This window comes from Camelina sativa, chromosome 2 (assembly GCF_000633955.1).
Source record: "Camelina sativa cultivar DH55 chromosome 2, Cs, whole genome shotgun sequence".
NCBI lineage: Eukaryota > Viridiplantae > Streptophyta > Magnoliopsida > Brassicales > Brassicaceae > Camelina > Camelina sativa.
In genome coordinates this window covers 5,306,565-5,328,633 of record NC_025686.1, presented here as the reverse complement: position 1 = coordinate 5,328,633, position 22,069 = coordinate 5,306,565, and the positions used below count along the sequence as shown (strand labels likewise).

The 22,069-nt window shown below is 36.0% G+C and overlaps 1 protein-coding gene and 1 pseudogene across 1 annotated transcript; one reads left to right on the top strand and one right to left on the bottom strand.

Moving 5' to 3' along the window:
- LOC104748664 lies at window positions 14,904-15,605 on the bottom strand (annotated as a pseudogene).
- Window positions 17,828-19,194, top strand: LOC104718045. Its single transcript, XM_010435706.2, has 2 exons — window positions 17,828-17,851; window positions 18,132-19,194. The coding sequence occupies exon 2, from the start codon at window positions 18,138-18,140 to the stop codon at window positions 19,158-19,160; it is 1,023 nt and encodes a 340-aa protein (XP_010434008.1). The 5' UTR covers window positions 17,828-17,851; window positions 18,132-18,137; the 3' UTR covers window positions 19,161-19,194.

Here is a 22,069-nt window from a genome sequence, read left to right as displayed (position 1 = left end):
TTAGACAATTTAAATATTAAGTACATCAATTTCAGTTCTATATGAGTAATATCAAAAATGTATTTACATCTCATGCCATTGTAATTAAGACATTTATAAAATAAAAATTTGAAATAAGTAAAAATCAGGTATGGAAATAAATGTTTTCCTAAAATGTCTGAACAAAATCAATTTTTATTTTCCTTTTTAATTACAAGTTTTAAATGTTTTAATGAAAAAAGAAATTATAATATCTTACCTTTTTCATTGTTGATTTTCCATAATTGTTTAGCAAATTTATTTGCAAAGATTTTGCAAAATACTAACTGATTTCTATCATACATGTTTTGCTTTTATAAGTTGTTTAATGTTTTCTATTAGGTAGTAACCCATGCTACAGCACGGAAAAAAATATTTTTATATAAATTTTAAATTTGTAAAATGACTAAAAATTATATTAATCCGGTGCTATAGTACATGTGCATTAGTGTTACTTTAGAACGGGAAACACGTCACAGTCCCACCCCATCCCCTCATGTTCTAACCCATCTCCTCTCGTCCTATCTCATCCCGTCTCATCTTTTATCGTCTCATCCAGTATGGTCTCTTCCCGTCTCGTCTTATACCCGTCAGAATTGTTTATCTTATGTCCAGTTCCTTTTAAATAATTACTTGTTAGACAAATTTTTACTAAAAGAGATTGTGTAAGAAATTTAGATGGGATACCAGAGTTCTAAGTTGAATATTTTTCTATTTAGTTAGTTGAAATTATCATAAAAATTATAATTTTAAAAATTATATAATTTTTTTCAAAAACACTAAAATTCTCAAAGTGTTCGTACCAAAGTGATTAATTACGTGTCGCATAGTCAATCCTTATCCAAATTAGTGAAAGCTTGATACTTAAATTTTGTCTACCTATATTTTTTGATTTTGTACTTTAATATAAAATTTATGTCCTTTTTAAATAAATGTTTTTCTAAAATGTCTGAACAAAATCAATTTCTATTTTCCTTTTTAATTACAAGTTTTAAATGTTTTAATGAAAAAAGAAATTATAATATCTTACCTTTTTCAATGTTGATTTTCCATAATTGTTTAGCAAATTTATTTGCAAAAATCTTGCAAAATACTAACTGATTTCTATCATACATGTTTTGCTTTTATAAGTTGTTTAATGTTTTCTATGTTAAAATGGATAGAGCAATTGATGTCAAAATAGATAGACCTAACAGAAAAGTATGTTTTTTTGACTAAAAAAGATGTGTCATTTATAGAGTTATGATGTCAAATACAAATATATCGTGTTAGACAATTTAAATATTAAGTACATCAATTTCAGTTCTATATGAGTAATATCAAAAATGTATTTACATCTCATGCCATTGTAATTAAGACATTTATAAAATAAAAATTTGAAATAAGTAAAAATCAGGTATGGAAATAAATGTTTTCCTAAAATGTCTGAACAAAATCAATTTTTATTTTCCTTTTTAATTACAAGTTTTAAATGTTTTAATGAAAAAAGAAATTATAATATCTTACCTTTTTCAATGTTGATTTTCCATAATTGTTTAGCAAATTTATTTGCAAAGATTTTGCAAAATACTAACTGATTTCTATCATACATGTTTTGCTTTTATAAGTTGTTTAATGTTTTCTATGTTAAAATGGATAGAGCAATTGATGTCAAAATAGATAGAACTAACAGAATGGTATATGTTTTTTTGACTAAAAAAGATATGTCATTTATAGAGTTATAATGTCAAATACAAATATATCGTGTTAGACAATTTAAATATTGGGTACACCAATTTTAGTTCTATATGAGTAATATCAAAAAATGTAACTAACTTTGTGATAATAAAACTAAATCTTTGTAAATATAGATTTTAGCAATTTAACATATGTACAATACTAAAAAAGTAACAATACTTTATGGAAAAGTTTATTTATACATGGGTCCAAACAAAGATTAAAAATAATCAAAAGTATGTGATGAGAATTAAGGTGTTAAGGTGTAAATAGCATCAACTTACCTCATGACAAGTGGTTGAGATACACGCAATGGCACATATAGAAGCAAAGATTTCTTGGCGTGAAAAGGATTCTGAGTAATGTGATATATAGACGTAAGCCACATGACCAATGATAGGCATTTAGTTAGATGTCAAATACAAATATATCATGTTACACAATTTAAATATTGAGTATATCACTTTTAGTTCTATATGAGTAATATCAATAATGTAACTAACTTTGTGATAATAAAACTAAATTTTTGTAAATATAGATTTTAGCAATTTAACATATGCACAATACTAAAAAAGTAATAATACTTTATGGAAAATTTTATTTATACACGGGTTCAAACCAAGACTAAAAATAATCACAAGTATGTGATGGAAATTAAGGTTAATTTTAGTACACTTATATATTTTTGCGAGTTGGTTTAACACAAACAAAATATATTAATCTTATATAAAAGGAGTTAAAAACCGGTGCACAAAAAAAAAAAGGAGTTAAAAACCAACACTAACCCGCTCCATCACACTCATATACAAAACTAACTGTTTTTTTTTAATAACTAAGAGGTTATGGGCAAAACTAACTAATTTCAAATTAGTAAATAAAGCTTAAATAATATTATATGAACTACAAAGTATTATACATATTAACAAATGTTTACTGTCACAACAACTAATTTTGATTGATTAAATTCTTAAATGAAAGAATTTTGATTAATTAAATTCTAAATGAAAATAATAATTTGTATATATATAAAGCAAATAAATTACAAATATCTTAATATTATTATATAAAAAACTTATAAGAATATATATTTGATCCAACATAATTTTTTTTAGTAAGTTATATAAAATATGAAAAAACCATAACCTATAGTGTACTGCGGGTTAAAATCTAGTGATAATTAAAATTGAAAAAAAAACTATTATGTTTCAGAATTATCTTTTATAAACTCTTTTTCTTTGGCTTGGGTAACCAATCTCAGAGTTATTTTCTAGTTTTAATGTTTGGTCAACAAAAAAAAAAACCATTATGTTTTAAATTTTGCTTTTGTTTCTAAAGTAGAATAGTAACTTCTTGCTAACGTCATTTCCATTTTTTTAAAGTTTGATTCTCAGGTAAAAATCATAAAGTTTATTAGTCAATTAAGTGAGTTAAGAATATATCCTCTAGCTCTCTCTCTCTTCTCACCTTGATATCTTTTAGAGAGAGGGAGGTGATTTCAGATCCTTACTCTGCCGTCCGGAATTCTCCGACAAAGCCGTCCGGTTAGTTGTAACCGGTTTCAGCCCGACATCCACTGGCCTCTTATGCAGTGGTTGGTCGGTTACTTGCCCGGAATCTCTGGTTCTTTTAGCAGAGATGTCCGATTTCGCCGTCCGATCCAATATTTACCGGCTACGAAAGCGGTGGTTGATCGGCTGTTGTCTAGCATCGATCGGCTTTTCTAGCGATGATGGCTAGTTTTGTTTTTTTTACTCCGGCTTTTCTAGCGATGATGGCTAGTTTCTATCACAGTGACTTATGTGCCGTTGAATGTTTTTAGCTTTCAGATATTCCGATCTGTGTTGGTGGTGGTATGTGGTGTACGGGAACAATCTAAGCGATCTGCAATTTCAGATGAAGATACAAAGCAATTTCATCAGCTTATTACAAATGCCTTTTAGCTGTCCCTTGTTTACGACAAGTTGTTTCAGAGTTTCGATTGGTTAAGGCAACAGTTTGGATTAATCAGATTTCTCTTTCTCTAACCCGTTTGGCAAACGGTAGAGTTTAACTGATTCTGTATTTTATCCTTATGCTGTTTTGCTCTTACTGATGAAAAACAGAAGAATCTATCTATCCTTGATTTCATCTCGGCGATAGCTTCATTCATCGGAAGAATCGGTGGCTCCGATGGCGAAGGATGACGATGGAAACCTTTCAATTGCTCATGTTACACGTGTTACTGATACGTGTCTTTGAGTGGACTTTTTTGACTCAATCTTCTTCTTAAGCGGTGCAATAGTGAACTCAAATTGAGCTTTTGTTGTTTTCGTATTTTGTTGGGCTACTGCCTTTGCTTTTGTGGGCTTTTTGTTTAGGCTCGGCTTGTATGCCGTGTATGTTGTGGGCCTTTTGTTTAGGCTCGGTTTGTATGCCATGTATGTTTAATAAAAAAATCTTTCCAGGAAAAAAAAAAAATCATAAAGTTTATTTTACCATATTTAGTTAAATTATTTATTGTTATATTAGCGCGGAATTCGTGCTTGCAGGAACAGCAGCACAAGTTAGTCATTTCTATTGAAATTTGATTCTATAGAATTTGAGATTTTATTATGCACACGTGCGAACATAAAAAAGATGTACTGCCAGATTTGCGATTCAATATCGAATAAGCTCATATAGCATGCGTCAAATTTCATACGAGAAAAACAACTAAAACAAACTATTATAGAAATTGCATTAATTTAAAATTGATAAATACATATACAACATAGCGGCTATACCGATCAATTAGTAATTGTATTTTTTTTTTCATTTTCTCTAACTGCTTTATTTTTAGATATAAATAGTTTATTGTATGTTTTGAAACATAATACTGAAAATAATTGGCAAATATGATTTTTTAGCAAAAATGTGATGCTGTATAAAGTGTCAAAGTGATTGCGTTATTTATGTTTAGAAACTCTTCATCAAAGATGACATCTCTACAGATATCTACCTTTTTCATAAAGTCTAGGTACACCAACATAACGCGTTTTTATTTGCCATCCCATTTCTTATTCTTTTCATCTAGTATGTGAACATAACATATATTTCTAGTCACTTACATATCACCTAGTGATTTTGTTACACTACAATATTCGGTGTCTTATTTTCAAATGCTTTAATCTTGTTAGTGTTTGATTTATACAAAAAGGTTTCAACATGAACAAATTCAGCCAAAAACATTTTAAATAGAACTTTGGTTTAACTCATTGCTCTTGCCATTTCTACTTCTATTTCATGAAATTCGATCCAGTTTTCTGTGTAGGGTAAGTTGCAATTAGATACCTCTCAATGCTAATCCATCCTAAAAACTCTAATATCTTTTTTCTCGAAATCATAAGAAACCGAATGCATTTTTTGTTTTGTTATATTTACCATATTTTCGAAACTCTTTAAGGTTGTAAAATATTGAGTAGATATGTACAATTAAGTTACTTAAACTCCTAAATATGTTTCTAAAAGTATTTAAAATATTTTTATTATTTGTTTTAAGTAATGATGTGTTTTGTTTTTAAGAATGCTTACCACTTAAGGTTCGAAATGATAATTCACTACTTTAATATAAAAACATGGAAGTATATTAAAATTTTAATATAATTTCTGTCAAAGCATATTTATTAATTTTGAAGTCAAATTACATTTTCTTAATCTTTGTACATTTTAGTGAGAGAGCAACGGCATGTAACTGTTCCTCTAACCTCCCTACATTTACCATAAGCTCTATCTCTTCTCTGACAAGCCCTATTGCAGTCATAACATAAAGCTCTAAAGCCAAACATGCGCAATTGTCCAGGATGTATATAGTCACCCAAATTAAAATCTATAGGAGAGGTCGCTGCTGAATTGATAGGATATATTCTCGCTTCTGAATTAAAAGATTTTATAGTCGTTGATGTACCTGTAAAATGTTCAAAACATATGTAAAACTATTAAACATAACATTGATTTATAAATAATTATAAATATCATCCTGATTTAGAAATAAACTTACATGACGAAATAAAAACTAGAAGAGTCAAAAACAAAACGTTTGTCTTCATTTTAATATAAATTCAATAATGACTTAGAGTAAGTATATCAAATAAATTTGCTAATCGTGTAAAGTTTATGTGTGTTTTCAAGTACTTCAATTTTATAGGGTCATATTTATAGGTTCTGTATATATACATATATGTTACAAGGTGTTAATGCTCTAAGCGACGTTTTAATTTGTTGTAAATGATAATTAAAACTGAAGAAAAAACCATTATGTTTTAAATTTGGCTTTTGTTTCTAAAGTAGAATCGTAACTTCTTGCTAACATCATATCCATTTTTTTTTTTTAAGTTTGATTCTCAGGTAAAAATCATAATGTTTATTTTACCATATTTAGTTAAATTATATTTTGTTATATTATTGTTCAACCTAAATTAGTCATTTCTATTGAAATTTGGTTCTATAGAATTTGATATTTTATTATGCACACTTGCGAACATAAAAAATATGTACCGCCAGATTTGCGATTCAATATCGAATAATCTCATATATAATTGTAATTCTAGCATGCGTCAAATTTCATACAAGGAAAACAACTAAAACAGACTATTATAGAAATGTCATTAATTTAAAATTGATAAATACATATATAACATAGCGGCAATACTGATTAATTAGTTATTGTTTTTTTTTTCATTTTCTCTAGCTGCTTTATTTTTAGATATAAATAGTTTATTGTATGTTTTGAAACATAATACTGAAAATAATGGCAAATATGATTTTTTAGCAAAAATGTGATGTTGTATAAATTGTCAAAGTGGTTGATTTATTGATGTTTAGAAAACTTTTCATCAAAGATGACATCTGTAACATCTGCAAACCAAAATATGAATTTTGGGGATGGGTGTCGATCGACACCAAGGGTGGTGTCGGTCGACACTAATTTCTGGTTCGACCAAATTGATTTAATTATCGATTTGGGTTGGTTTGGTTTGAAAAAAACCATATAACCGGGTTATTTAAGTGGAAGGTCGACGAAAAGGGTTTTGGGAAGTTGTTTTTGTCGCTGTTCAACAGTTTTGAGAGAGAAAAAGAGAGAAAGAAGTGTTCTTGAGAGTTTGGTGATTTTTGGGAAGATTGCTGGCTTTTCTTTAGAGATCTGAAGCTAGGAGGATGTTGGAAACTTGCTAGGAGGGTTAGATTCGTCGTTATTGGTCTGAAACTTCTTGCAAAGAGGTGAGTGCATGACCATGACTTATCTATGCTAAGATCTCTATTTGTATGTGATTTTGTGCTTGTGTGATTGTTTCATTTTGAGTTCTCTAAGGTTTTTTCGTTGCTGCTATGGCTGGGTTTTGCTTATGAGGATGCATGGATTGGATGGGAGAAGCTTGGAGGCAAGATTCGAAGTTTCTGTTCGAAGGAAATCGATGCTCGGCATCAGTGTCGATCACACCAGTTGGGGCGTCAGTCGACACCAACGCGAGGACGATTCGATAACTTTGGCGAGTGTCGATCGACACCATGTGGAGGTGTCGGTCGACACAAACTAGGGTTTTTGGGGATGTCGAGCATGGTGTCGGTCGACACCTGATTGCCAGTGTTGGTCGACACCAGTTGTGGTGTTGGTCGACACCTGATTGCCCGTGTCGGTCAACACCCTTCCTTAGATGCGACGGTTGATGCGATGCTTTGTATATTGTCTGGTTTGTTTTATTGTTTGTTGCTTATGGAATGAAGAGATCTTATTGCTTGTGTGTATAGCCCAGTAGATGGGAGGATTGCCTTACTGAGTGTTTAAAAAATACTCATGTATCTCAATTTGTGTTTGTGGTGCGGGTAAATGCAATATGTGATCGTGGAATCAAGACAATGAAGATGAGGATGTTCTAGTGGCTCGATTGGTTGTTGTCTGGCTTCTGTTAGGTTGCTAGAGTTGAGTCAATAGGATATGGTTTAGGTTGCTGCTTCTATGATTCGTGTTGTTTGGATTATTGGTTATGTGTTATGAATTATTATTGGTTTTATTATTTATTGGTTATTTATTTAATGATATCTTTTGGTTATTTCTGCTGTTGGTTGAGTGTGGTTAATGGCTATTGGTTATGAGATCACTAATTTATTACTATTATTATTATTATTTAAAAAAAATGGGTCAGATCGTTTCAACACCTCTACAGAAATCTACCATTTTTTATAAAGTCTAAGTACACCAACATATCGCGTTTTTATTTGTCATCCCATCTCTTATTTTTTTCTTCTAGTATGTGAACATAACATATATTTCTAGTCACTTACATATCACCTAGTGATTTTGTTCCTCTACAAGATTCAGTGTCTTATTTTCAAGTGCTTTAATTTTATAGTGTTTGATTTATACAAAAAGGCTTCAACATGAACAAATTCAGCTAAATACATTTTAAAAAGAACGTTGACTTTATTCATTGCTCTTGCCATTTCTACTTCTATTTCATGAAACTCAATCAATTTTTCTGTGTAGGGTAAGTTGCAATTAGATACCTTTCAATGTTAATCCATCCTAGAAACTGTAATAATTTTTGTCGAAATCATAAGAAACCGAATGCATTTTTAGTTTTACTATATTTGAAACAACCCTTCCCATTTTTTCTTTTTATATATCATAAATCTCTAGTGGTCCCATATCCACTAACAACCTAACATCAATCAACAACAGCGGATAACCAACAATACCATTAAACCAATAGAAATCCAACAATGAATAATCCAATAAACCAACAAAATCAATAACCAAATTCCAACATCCTACAATATTCTATTGACTTAACACTAGCAACCTAACACTAGCTAGACCACAATCAATCAAGCTTCTAGAACACCTTTCTCTTCAACGCTTTGATTCCACGTTCACACTTTGTCATTACCTACACCACAAACACAATTTGAGATGCATGACTATTGTCATAATCACTCAGTGAGACAATCTTCCCATCTACTGGACTATACACACAAGCAACTGAGATTCCAATGTTAAACAAACAACAAACAAACAGAAACAAACCAGGGAAAAAGTGTCAACCGCCGTCTGAAAACATTGGTGTCGACTGACACTGACTATTGCTGCCTCTCAGTGTTGACCGACACGCCTCCTTGGTGTCGACCGAAACTGCTCTTCAGTGTCGACCGACACCCCTCCTCGACCCGGAAACCCTGAATCCGACACTCGCCAAGTCTCTGCACCGTATCTTGGTGTCGACCGAAACCACCCACCTGGTGTCGATCGACACCGACTCTGCAGACATGTTCTGCTCAAAGCCGAAAGTCGAATCTCCGCTTCTATCCATCTCCAATCCGTCCAAAACTCGACCTGAAGCCACAGTAAGCTATAGGAACCAAGTAGCTACCACAACAAGCAAGAAAAACACCACAAACAAGCAAAACAAAGGAGATCTCAGGCTTAGATCTGCCATGGTCATGCACTCACCTCTTTTGCAGAAATTTTCTGACCAAAAACCAACGAATCCAACCCTTAGAAAGCATCTGCTTCGTTCCTAGCAACAGTTCTCCCCTCCACAGCAACATATCTCAGAAAACCAGCCAAGAAACACCAAAAAGTCTCAAGAACACTCTCTTATTCTCCTTCTCACTCTATGGGAACGACAAAAACTAAGGAGGCGACAAAAATAATTTTTCCTTCTCCCTATATGTCGATTTCCCCCTTAGATACGTCGGTTAGGGATTTTACTTTAACCAAATCGGACCAAATCGACAATTAAAATCAACCCGGTCGAACCAGAATTTGTTGGTGTCGATCAACACTCTCCTGTGAGTCAATTGACACCCACCCCCAAAGAGACTACTTGGCTCGCGGATGTTACAATTCTCCCCCACCAACAAAGACTCAAATCTCGCAGCACCTTCCATCCGCCAAGGACCTCCGTGCAACAGTCAACACGGCCTGCACGTCCTCTGACCAGACTGAACATCGTCAGCAAGGGTTTCCCGTGTAACTGTCGCAACAGCCCGCACACCTCTAACTAAACCCTCAAGGTCTCCCTCTAGCCAATATACTCACATCCTAGACGTTAATGCTCAAACTCAATGTTTTCCCCGTCTGCGGTCACAACCAACGAATCATTTCGGCTCGCTATCAGGCTAACCGCCTTAAGCTACCACCTCCAGGAAGTCATTCACTCCCCCTCTCTCAGGTTGCAACCTTCGAGACATACTGGCTCACAACTATGGTCCAGGGAGTCTCAAAATCCCGCTCTTGGGTCGTAACACTAAAGCACGCTCTCGGATCGTCATCCAAAGCAAACATATCACTCCCACTCTATGGCCACAAAGTCCATCGAGCTATCAGTATCACATGAGTTGGTCCCACATGATGTGAGTGTAATTTCACTCCAAATCTTTTATCTGAAAAGACCACACGACGACTGAAAGTGCATAGTTAATCAATGTAGTATTTTAGGATCGATCCCACAGAGAGTAATAGCTAACACGAATTGAATTAAAAGAGAAAGAACTATGGCTAAGACTAAATAAGAGATTGGGGGTTTGGTTTTCCTAATATATATTGCAAGTAAATAAAAGTGGTTAAAACCTATAAGACTATGGCGTTGGGCGTTTTGAGAGTCATCTCAGGGTTTTCATGGTTCTAAGCAATATTAAGTGTCAAGATCTAACAAGTAAATACTAATTTCGGTCTAGGTTCTCAACTACGAAACACTAATGAACTAACAGCTATTATCATAGAATAAAAGTCTAAAGTCTTCATACTCTGTTACTCAACTTACGCAGGCAACGTCGCATGTCAACCAGCCAGTGAAACAAGTTCGATACATTCACCAAACTCCGCAACTCAACTTACGCAGGTTACGACGCAAGGTTTCGGTATAACACTAGTTCGGAGAAGTAGGATAACGCGGTTCGCGTTCCCGTTCTCTAGATCAGCACTTGGTGATCAATCCAAGCACATGCATTAAGATAAAGATGTCCCAAAATAACTCTAATATAGAACCGAAAATAAGATCTCACAACCTAATTGAAGCGAACCATGAATTCCCCTTGAATCACTCCATAAAACCCAAAAAAGTAAACTACTCGCTCATGATGCAAAGAAACAACATTGATATTATAAAGTATATCATCAAAAACGAATCAATAAACAAAAGGGGTTCAAAGGAAACTTCTCTACTTGTCACAAAAGTAACTTAATCCCAAAAGCAATGAAAGTATGAGAGGATTGAGTAGAAAGAGAGATGGCGGATCTTCAAGGGTATCGAGAGGGACGAGAGGTTGCGGCTGCTTCTCTGGTCGTGGCTAGGGCTGCTCCCAGAGCCGGCGCCGAGAATAAATGGGCTGCAAGCGAAAAAAATTTTTAGGCCAACAAATTAATGAAAAAACATAAAAATGCAAAACAGGTGACAGTGAAACTCGAACTCAGTACCTCAACAACAATACCTACACCCTTGACCAACTGAGCTGAAGAAAATTTTTGAGAAATTGAAGGGCGAAATTTTACTTATCCCAAAAAGGGCCACAAGCAGATGCTTGGCTTGCTTGGCCTCAACGCCAGCTCTGGCTGCTCCAAGAGCTGTTGATGATGCACCCCTTGAAACCTTAGGTCTTGAAGAGTATTTATAGGGTTTGTCTTGGATTAAAGTTTGTAAGGGTAAAAGAGTATTTTCTTCTTGAGTGCAAGGCAAGGGGTGGCGAAAGAGGCTTCTGGACCGTGGTAGAGGCTTGGACCGGGCCACCGTGATGGTTGCTGTTCAGGCCTTCAATAAAAGCCCATCGGCTAGATGGTTCTCCTTATCCCAGTTTATAACACGTCTTGGTAAATCGGGCATATCTTCCAGATGGCTGAATGGATTGACTTGATTCCACTTCGAGGAGAAATATGACTCTTCCAGCTTTCCACAGACACAAACATGATATAATTTGAGTTCTGGAAGTTCTTTAAAAGTGGACCGTACTGTAAAGCTCTGAATCTATCTCCAAACACGTTTTCCTTATCTTTTGGTCATTTTTGCTATAAAACCTGTAAAACCTTCTTGAAACCTAAAATACTTGATAATAGACATTTTCTACCTGAAATCTCATCAAAATCTTCCTAAATGCATATGAAAATATAGCTAATATGGGTAAAATAATGATGCTATCACCACATGGCCTTGAGCAAACAAGTCTGATGCCATCGAGTATCTCCCGACTAGATCTACCTTCACACTTTCTATTTCTGGAACTTCCATTTTTAGAAATTTCTATTTTTAGAAAATTTTCACTATTAGCAGTGTGCTTCACGAAATCTCATATCCCGAACACACCTCATCTTGGTACTTAGTCGCACAACCAACCACCCCTAAGCGACCAAGTATCAAGAGAGATGCGATGGAATACTTCATTCTGCTCCAGCCACGAACTTCACTGCTCCAATATCTACAACAGCAACTAGGACCAGGGTAGACTAGTTCAAGCCACGACCAGCTTCTCAAACACTTTTTGAACCTTGCCTTCATCCTCGCCTTTGGCTTCCAAGTCTGCTCCTCAACACCTTCATAGTCCCACAAGACTATCATCAAAGAAATCTTCTTCCGCCAAAGTTCCTTGACCCCTCCTCTCGAGAACCCTCACTGGCCTTGCCTCCAAAGTTGTTGGGCTGAAGATCCTCATGAATCTTAGCCAACACCTGATAATCATTGTGAAGACACTTCCTCAGCATTGACACATGAAAACCTTCTGGAACGCACGCATGACATCAGGCAACTCTAGCCTATATGCCACTGGTCCCACCCGCTCAACTACTCTGAACGGACCCATGTCTTTCGGACTCAACTTAGTCTCAGTCAATGACCTGTTCGGACCCCGCAACATTGCCATCTTGAGGTACACTCTATCACCCACCTTAAACTCAAGATCCTTCCTCCTCTTATCAGCATAACCCCTCCGCCGATCCTGAGCCTCCTTCATGTTAGCTTCAGAACCCGGATCTTCTCCGAGGTCTCCTGACCAAAGTCTGCACCATATATTCTTCTCTCGCCCACCTGAGTCCAACATAGCGGTGTACGACATGGCCTCCCATACAATGCCTCATAAGGAGTGATCCCAATACTCGCCTGGTAGCTATTGTTGTAAGCAAACTCCACCAAGCTCAAGTGATCTGCCCAATGATGACCCCAATCCAGCACACACATCCTCAGCAAATCCTCCAAAATCTTGATCGTCCGCTCCGACTGACCGTATGTCTGAGGATGATATGTTGTACTCATATGCATCTTTTGTGCCCATCTCTGCCCGAAATTCTCTCCAGAACACGAAAGTAAAATTGGAATCTCTGTCAAACACAATACTGGTAGGCACACAATGCAATCTGACTATCTCTGATGAGACCCTGGTATCGGCCGTACCATGGTACGACCGTTGGTACCAATGTCCATCAGCTAGTGTAGGGGAAAGGGATCTGGTCCAAGACATCAATGTGGCATCAACAAGCTTCCAAGGATCATCAAGGGAGCAAGGCAAGGTCATCTAATGGGCGTTTCCAATGTATATCTACCCAACAAAGCCAAGCTCCAACCTTTACACCAAGAGTTCATGGCATGCATCACCAATGAAGAACCTTGTGAGCGACCAGCTTTGGGAAGCTTGTCATGTGTGTCTTCACCATCACGCTAGCGTGAAGGCACCCCTTATTCATTAGAAGAAACTGTACTCTTTTTCCTACTTTGGGTTTGTCCTAAATGGGTTTACCGAAGGGGTTTTGACGAGGCAGCGAGCTCTAGTGCATCTCCACTTCGTCTCACTTGGCTCATGCCTTGGAAATGTTCATTGACATGCTAGGAGCCAAGGAAGTGAAGATCCTATCTGCCACGCCCAACCAATGACATGTCATTCCGATCTCCTTCCTTTCCTTTATTTCTTCTTGAACCTTCTTTTAACCGTTGATGGTCTTTGCTTTGGGTTTACATTTGTTTTTGCTTTTAAAGCCATGTGTGTTTCTTAGCTACTTGCCACGTGGTTCGGGTTTAAGTGATCCCTTATGTAAGCTTGTCTATATAAAGGCATAGATCCTCAGATATAAAGGTTAGACTTGAAATGGAGTTGCATGTATATGTTAACGTTGATAGCCAAAAAAGGGCACATGCACCTAGTTACTCTCCGGCAACGGCTCCAAAAATCTTTGATGTGTGTTGAATTTCACTCCAAATCTTTTACCTGAAAAGACCACACGAGGACGAGCTTCGACGGCTGTAGAGAATTAAGAGGCACAAAGGAAGAATTAAGAGGCATAAAGGAAGCACACCGGAGGCACACTTGAAACCCTAGGTCTTGAAGATTATTTATAGGATTTTGTCTTGTATTAGGGTTTGTAAGGGTAAAAACATATTTTATTCTTGACTGCAGGAAAAGGGGAGGCGTAGGAGGCTTCTGGACCGTGGTGGAGGCTTGGACTTGGCCGCAGTGATAGTCGCTGGTCAGGCCTTCAATAAAAGCTCATCGGCTAGATGGTTCTTCTTACGTCGGTTTATACCACGTCTCGGTAAATCGGGCATAACTTCCGGATGGCTGGATGGATTGACTTCAATCCACTTCGAGGATAAATATAACTCTCTCAGCTTTCCATAGACACTAAGCACGTAAAAATGTGAGTTCTATAAGTTCTTCAAAAGTGGTCCGAACGGTAAAGCTCTGAATCTGTCCTGAAACGTATTTTCTTTGTCTTTTGGTCTTTTTTTACTACAAAACCTGTGAAATCTTCTTAAAACCTAAAATACTTGTTAATAGACATCAAAAACTTGAAATCATATCAAACTCTTCCAATGCATATAAAAACTATAGCTAATATGGGTAAAATAATAATGTTATCAGACTTGAAATGGAGTTGCATGTATATGTTGACGTTGATAGCCAAAAAAGGGCACATGCGGGTATGTCTATAAGTTTGTTTAATTACAAAAGGTGCTAACCAAGTAGCCCGAAACAACATAAAGGGCGGTACAATACTCTTAGTAACTCATTTTGTAAACAGTTAATTAATTAATTCCACATATGTATTATGTCTCCTAATCAATAAAGATCTTACAAGTTACACAATCCAACATAAATAGAAAAAAACCAAGTTCAATTAACACTACAATTGGAAAACATCATATCAAGAAGGACGATCTACCTAATTAAGTTTGTTGTTACTTGTTAGTGTACCTAGTATTATCAAATATTGGAACCGTTCTTGTTCTCGAAGCATTAGGAATAGCTCTAACCTGACCCACCATTGAAACCTGAAGTGCTTCTTCTTCATAAGCTCTCCTCTCCATTTCCTCTCTCATCGCTTTCTTCTTCCCTTTCACTACCATCGCCACCACCAATAACTCTAACAGAAACGCTCCAATTATTGACCCAATCACACTCCCCAGTCCCCACCGCCACTTTCCACCGGCTCAATCTCCCTGCGCCACCTTCATTCACGGCAGGATACGACGGTGCCACGGCACCACCACCACTTTCGTGAGCTCTTGTCTTGTTCCCAAGCAAACGTAGGCTGAAACTTGCTCTCTAAACGTTATGTTACCGTTACTTGTGAAGCAAGCACACATTAGAGATGAGTTCTGTTTCGTGTTAGGTTTAGGGTCACCGCTTGCCTTGCTGCTCAAGAATTTGATCAAAATAGTGTTTTGCTCCGTTCCCATTACGTTAATCTCAAAAGGGTTCATAGGCACACCGTCCGGGTTAGAATTGTTAGCCAATAAACCGTGAACCGGAGACATGAGCTGGTAATTGTAACCGGTTAAGTTATAACGATGGAGAAGAGAGATCGCTGAGGCATGGTTGAGACAAGACGTAAGTCTTCGACTTCGAGACTGTGTTGCACTTATTCTCCAGAAACACATGCCGAGGTAAAATATTTTTCGCATAAACAGTGTTGGCAGAGTTTATGAATCTTAGAGAAAACTTGGGTGAGAAAAATAAAACAATCTCTTGATTTCTCTGAACTTGCAAGGTTAGGTTTTTTTTTTTTTTTTTAACCTTATTTGTAATGGGAGCAATTTAATTTCATATTCCGTAGATGTTTCTCGATCGTTAGATGTTTCAAAACCTAAATATGAAATCTGTTTACTAGCAAGCTATGATTCTAGAAGACATAAAACTGCAAAAACCGGTTGATTTGGTCTCAGGTCGAGTGGCTCAGATTATTTGCGAGCAACAGAGTTCGGGTAACTAATCTTTTCTCAACCTTGACTTTAAGGAAAAACATGAATCTTGGTCACTCTTTCTTACAAAACTTTTGAGAAGCTGAAATGTTGTGTTCATTTTCTTCTTTTTTTTTCCAGTAGCTACAGTGGTTTTCAGCTGGGGGAATGGTGCAAACTTCCAACTTCGAACTAANCATTTTCTTCTTTTTTTTTCCAGTAGCTACAGTGGTTTTCAGCTGGGGGTTTAGGTTGATTCACTGCATGGCTGTTTCATTAAACTACCAACTTCGAACTAGCAAACAACATCTTCAGAAGCTAACCGGCAGAGTTGATTCACTGCATGGCTGTTTCATTAAGTTGGTCTCTGCTGCAAAGTTCCATAATGTTAGCATTAGTTCTCATAAAGAAGTATACACGTGGGGATTTGGAAGGGGTGGCCGCCTTGGACATCCTGAATTTGATATTCACATGTATGTATTGTTTTTAATACTCTAACTAAATATTCACCCGCAGTACACCGCAGGCCTATATTTTTTTGTTGGGAAAGGCAATNGTTTCATTAAGTTGGTCTCTGCTGCAAAGTTCCATAATGTTAGCATTAGTTCTCATAAAGAAGTATACACGTGGGGATTTGGAAGGGGTGGCCGCCTTGGACATCCTGAATTTGATATTCACATGTATGTATTGTTTTTAATACTCTAATATGGTGACTTGAGAAGCTTATTTGCTTTCAACACGTGTGCTATTTGTGTCATCCTGCAGTTTCACGTTAAAGTTGAGGTAGTCGATAAGGTGAAACCAAAGAGACCTCTACCACCACCGCCAAAGCCACAACCACCACCATCATCTCAAAGAGCAGTGCAACCTCCTACTGAGGATGTTCCTGCAACTTCCGCTTGACATATCAAAATCTTCAATAGAAAAAACAAATATGAAAACTAAAAACAAAATCACTAATGTGTGGATTAATAAACGTTACCACAAAAAAAAAAAAGAACAACAACACTAGTAACTTGATTGGTACGTTTGATGACATGACAATTAAAGAACAACTAGGTAATAACCTGCACATAGTGCGGATAAGTGGAATCAAATAAAACTATTATGAGTAAAATTATTTAAGATTTAAGATTAGTTTGTGTAAAACAAAATATGTAACTAATTTTTTATTATTATTTAAATTAGCTATTTTGTGTAAAATACGTTTTACCAGTGAAATATTTTAAAATGGCAAAAAACTTTATTTAACGTGGTGGAAAATTTTGTATGGACTTTCTCTTAATAAACATGAATAATTTTTAATTTTTTTAAAAGAAATTAATTTGTTGTTTACTAATTTTTTTTTCTAAGATAATATAGATTCAAATTAAATGGCTACTAATAATTTTAATTTATGTAATGAATTCTGATTTAAATCTATAATGGCATAGATGTAATTAATATTAATTAACGATTGTTTTGTTAAATTGTGCTTCGAGCTCTCTAGCGACGACACATCATCATTTTTTCAAGAATGCTTCTCTATTAATATATAGGGGATAGAATAACTCTCCGACTAACACGTTAACGATGAAAAGACAGCAATCCCACAATATATTAAAAAACACAATATTGTTGTAAAACAAGTTGATTAATCCATCAACACATGTCATCACACATGTCATTACCATGTTAATAAGTAGTATGACTCATAACTCTTTCATTTATAAATATGAATTGTACAACATGAGAAAGTGATAATAAGAAGACAAAAGCTTTTACTCTCCCCCACTCTCTCGTAGCCTCTCCTCTCTCTCCCTCTCTTTAATATTTCTTGTTTTACTTTATAGAAAACTATATACACATATAGGTGTATTATAGTTATAGTTTATATTACGTTATCAGCACGATCGTCTCTCTGCTCCAACCGATCAAACCGTTTCTATACAGATCACTCTTTTGAGGTAATATCTAATTTATGTCGAATTTGTTTATTTAAATTTTTTTAAAATTCCTTTAAATTCAAGAATATATATATGAGATATTTACGGAGTAAAAAGACTATGTCTTCTCCTTGATCATAATGGTAGGCTCTGCCTCCTTGATCATATAGATCTACATTCTTGATCAGAAAGATAGGCTCTGCCTTCTCGATCATATGTTAAGATTTATATCATATTATGGAAGGCTCTGCCTCCTCAAAATCTCATGAATAAATTAATAATGGACTTATTATTCATGTAGATAATTATGTCAAATCTCGCCAGACTCGAAATCCTTGCCCTTGATGTATCTGGAAAAAATTATATGACATGGGCATCGGATGCACGAATGCATCTGAGATCGGATGGGCTTTTAAGCACCATCGATCCGTCGAAAACGACGTCAGATGAGGATAAGGCCAAGGCCATGGTGTTTTTACGCCACCACCTCCACGATAATCTGAAAAACGAGTACATCACGAAAGAAGATCCTGTAGATCTTTGGCAATCACTCAAAGATAGGTTTGATCACCAGAAATATGTGATCTTACCAAAGGCTAGACATGAGTGGTTAAATCTCCGGTTCTTGGATTACAAAAGTGTTGGTGAATTTAATTCCGCTATGTTCGGAATCACCTCCAGGATGGCTTTGTGTGGCGAAGAAGTGAGCGATTATGATATGATCGAAAAAACGCTCTCAACTTTTCATCCTGGAAATGTAATCCTGCAAGAACAATACCGGACCAAAGGATACACTCGATTTTCTGAGTTAATGCACGTTCTTCTTGTTGCTGAACAAAATAATCAACTCGTGATGCTGAATCATCAAACTCGCCCAACTGGATCAGCTCCACTTCCAGAAGTGAATGTTGCTTCATCCAGTTATAATTGGCAAGGACGAGGACGCGGACGCGGTCGAGGCCGTGGCCGTGGTCGTGGGCGTGGAGGAGGTCGTGGCCGAGGTAGAGGAAGAGGTCACTATTCTAATAGCTTCAACGCTGGCAAAGCCAACAACGATCTTCATGTAAATGATGCCAGCCGCATTATAAAGAAAAAAGATGAGAGTATTTGTTACAGATGCGGCATGAAAGGTCATTGGTACCAAACTTGTCGTATACCAAAGCATTTGGCCGATCTATATCAAGCGTCTCAAAAGGAAAAAGAAAGAGACGTTGAGACCAATCTCATCTCAAATGAAGCTGGACCTTCCTACCATGGTCTCAATGATGAAACTCATCTGGATATCGCAGATTTCCTCGTCAATCAAGAGAGTGGAAAATCATGCGATTAAAATCTTTATGTAAAATATGCTTGTAAAACTTTTGGTGTTTAAAGTCCTTTTTGTAATATATTTTAAATCTCCTAAGACTTTGTTATATATTAATGCATATTTTATGAATGTTTTATCTCCAGAAAATGTCAACTTTTGAGATTGAGGACGAAGAAATGTGTCTAGCAGATAGTGCTTTTACGCACTCAATATTTAGAGATAAAAAATATTTCTCCTCTCTCAAAATAAATGACTCCGCTAAAGGCGTGAGCACTATATCTGGAAATGCAAAGATTATAATGGGCTTTGGCGAAGCCAATTTTTCAATGCCAAGGGGAACAAAATTTGAAATAAAAGATGCATTATATTCCCCTAAGTCTCAACGAAACTTGATAAGTTTCAGAGATATCCGAAGAAATGGATATCATATAAAGACTATGAATAAGAATGGCATTGAATATCTTTGCATCAAATCCGAGGAAAAACATATATTGGAAGAGTTACCAATGTTATCCTCTGGATTATATTGCACAAAAATAAATGTATTCGCATCGTATGTTACAGTAAACTCAAAGTTTACTAATACGTTTAAGTTTTGGCATGAGAGACTTGGACATTNAGATGCGTTCATAGATACAAAAAGGGTGACAAAATCACATATTCCCGCTGCAAATACACCATCAAGAGTTGAAATTACAAAAGAGGAAATCGATGGGAAAAAGGTTAATGAGCCTAAAGTTCAATTGAAACGGGGGAGGCCAATAGGTTCTAAAGATAAAAATCCCCGAAAGAAAAAGAAAATGGGAGACGGAAATGAAAAGGTTCAAGAGGAACCAAGTGAAGAGAAAAGTCATCAGGAAGACGATACAGAAAATTATGAGATCTCTATTAACTATGCCCAAGATGGAAAATTATGGGCTAGAGATGAAATCGATGATGATAATGGAATATTTTCTTTTTCTGTATCTAAAGAGATTGATTATGAAAATGATGATCCTGATCCAAGGTCCGTGTCAGAGTGCCAACAAAGACCTGACTGGGAAAAATGGAAAAGTGCAATGCAAACTGAATTGTTCTCCCTTAATAAAAGAAATGTCTTCGGACCTATTGTCACTGCATCTAATGATATAAAACCTGTTGGGTGCAAGTGGGTTTTCGTGAGAAAGAGAAATGAGAAAGATGAGATAACACGATATAAAGTCCGACTAGTTGCACAAGGTTTTTCTCAAAGGCCGGGAGTTGATAATGAGGAAACATATTCTCTGGTCATGGATGCAATTACATTCAGGTACTTAATGAGTCTAACAGCTTCTAATAATTTAGAAATGTACCTTATGGATGTAGTGACAGCGTATTTATATGGATCATTGGATAATGAAATACACATGAAAATTCCAGAAGGATTTAAGGTTCCTGAGACTTTAAAGGAAAAGCCTAATGAGATATATGTGGTAAAATTACAGCGATCACTTTACGGATTAAAACAATCCGGACGCATGTGGTATAATCGCTTAAGCGATTACTTATTGAAGAAAGGGTATGTAAATAATGAAATATGCCCTTGCGTCTTTATAAAGAAATCCTCATCGGGATTTGTGATCATTGCTGTATATGTTGATGATCTCAATATAATTGGAACTCAAAAGGAGATTGATGATGCTAGAACTCATATGAAAGAAGAGTTCGAAATGAAAGATCTTGGAAAGACAAAATTTTGTCTCGGTCTTCAAATAGAACATCTCCAAGATGGAGTATTTGTGCATCAGTCAAATTATACGAAAAAGATTTTAAAGCGCTTTTATATGGATAAAGCGACTCCTTTGAGTACTCCAATGGTCGGTAGGTCCCTGAATGTTGACACAGATCCATTCAGACCTTGTGAAGAGAATGAAAAAATACTTGGTCCCGAAGTACCTTATATGAGTGCTATCGGTGGACTTATGTATCTTGCAAATTGTACCCGACCAGACATTGCATTTGCAACTAATTTACTTGCAAGATACAACTCAGCTCCTACCCGCAGGCACTGGAATGGAATTAAGCACATATTACGTTATCTTCAAGGTACGATTGACTTGGGATTGTTGTATCGTAGAAACTCTGCGTTTGGTCTAGTTGGTTTTGCAGATGCAGGATATTTATCGGATCCACATAAATCTCGATCCCAAACTGGATACGTTTTCACAATTGGAGGAACTGCAATCTCGTGGCGTTCACAAAAACAGACTTTGGTCGCCACCTCTTCGAACCACGCAGAACTAATAGCGCTTCATGAAGCATGCAGAGAATGTGTATGGCTCAGATCCATGTCAAACCATATAAAAGATGCAAGTGGAATGGTCAGCAGTAAGGAGCCAACGACACTATACGAAGACAATGCAGCTTGTGTCGCTCAAATCAAAGAAGGTTATATCAAGAGCGACAGAACAAAACATATTCCTCCAAGATTCTTCTCCTACATTCAAGAACTCGAGAAGAACAAGGAAGTCAATATCCAATATATCAGATCAAGTGACAACGCAGCAGATCTCTTTACAAAATCGCTTCCGACTACCATGTTCAGAAAGCATATTCATAGTATCGGAATGCGTCATCTACGAGATCTTTGAAGAAAAGACCACTCATATCTTTTCCAGGGGGAGATTACGTCACTGTACTCTTTTTCCCTTGTCATGGTTTTTATCCCAATGAGTTTTTCCATGATAAGGTTTTTAACGAGGCAGTACGTAGTTCTCTAGTGATGGATAATCAAGAGGGAGTGTTGTGAAACAAGTTGATTAATCCATCAACACATGTCATCACACATGTCATTACCATGTTAATAAGTAGTATGATTCATAACTCTTTCATTCCACTATAAATATGAATTGTACAACATGAGAAAGTGATAATAAGAAGACAAAAGCTTTTACTCTCCCCCACTCTCTCGT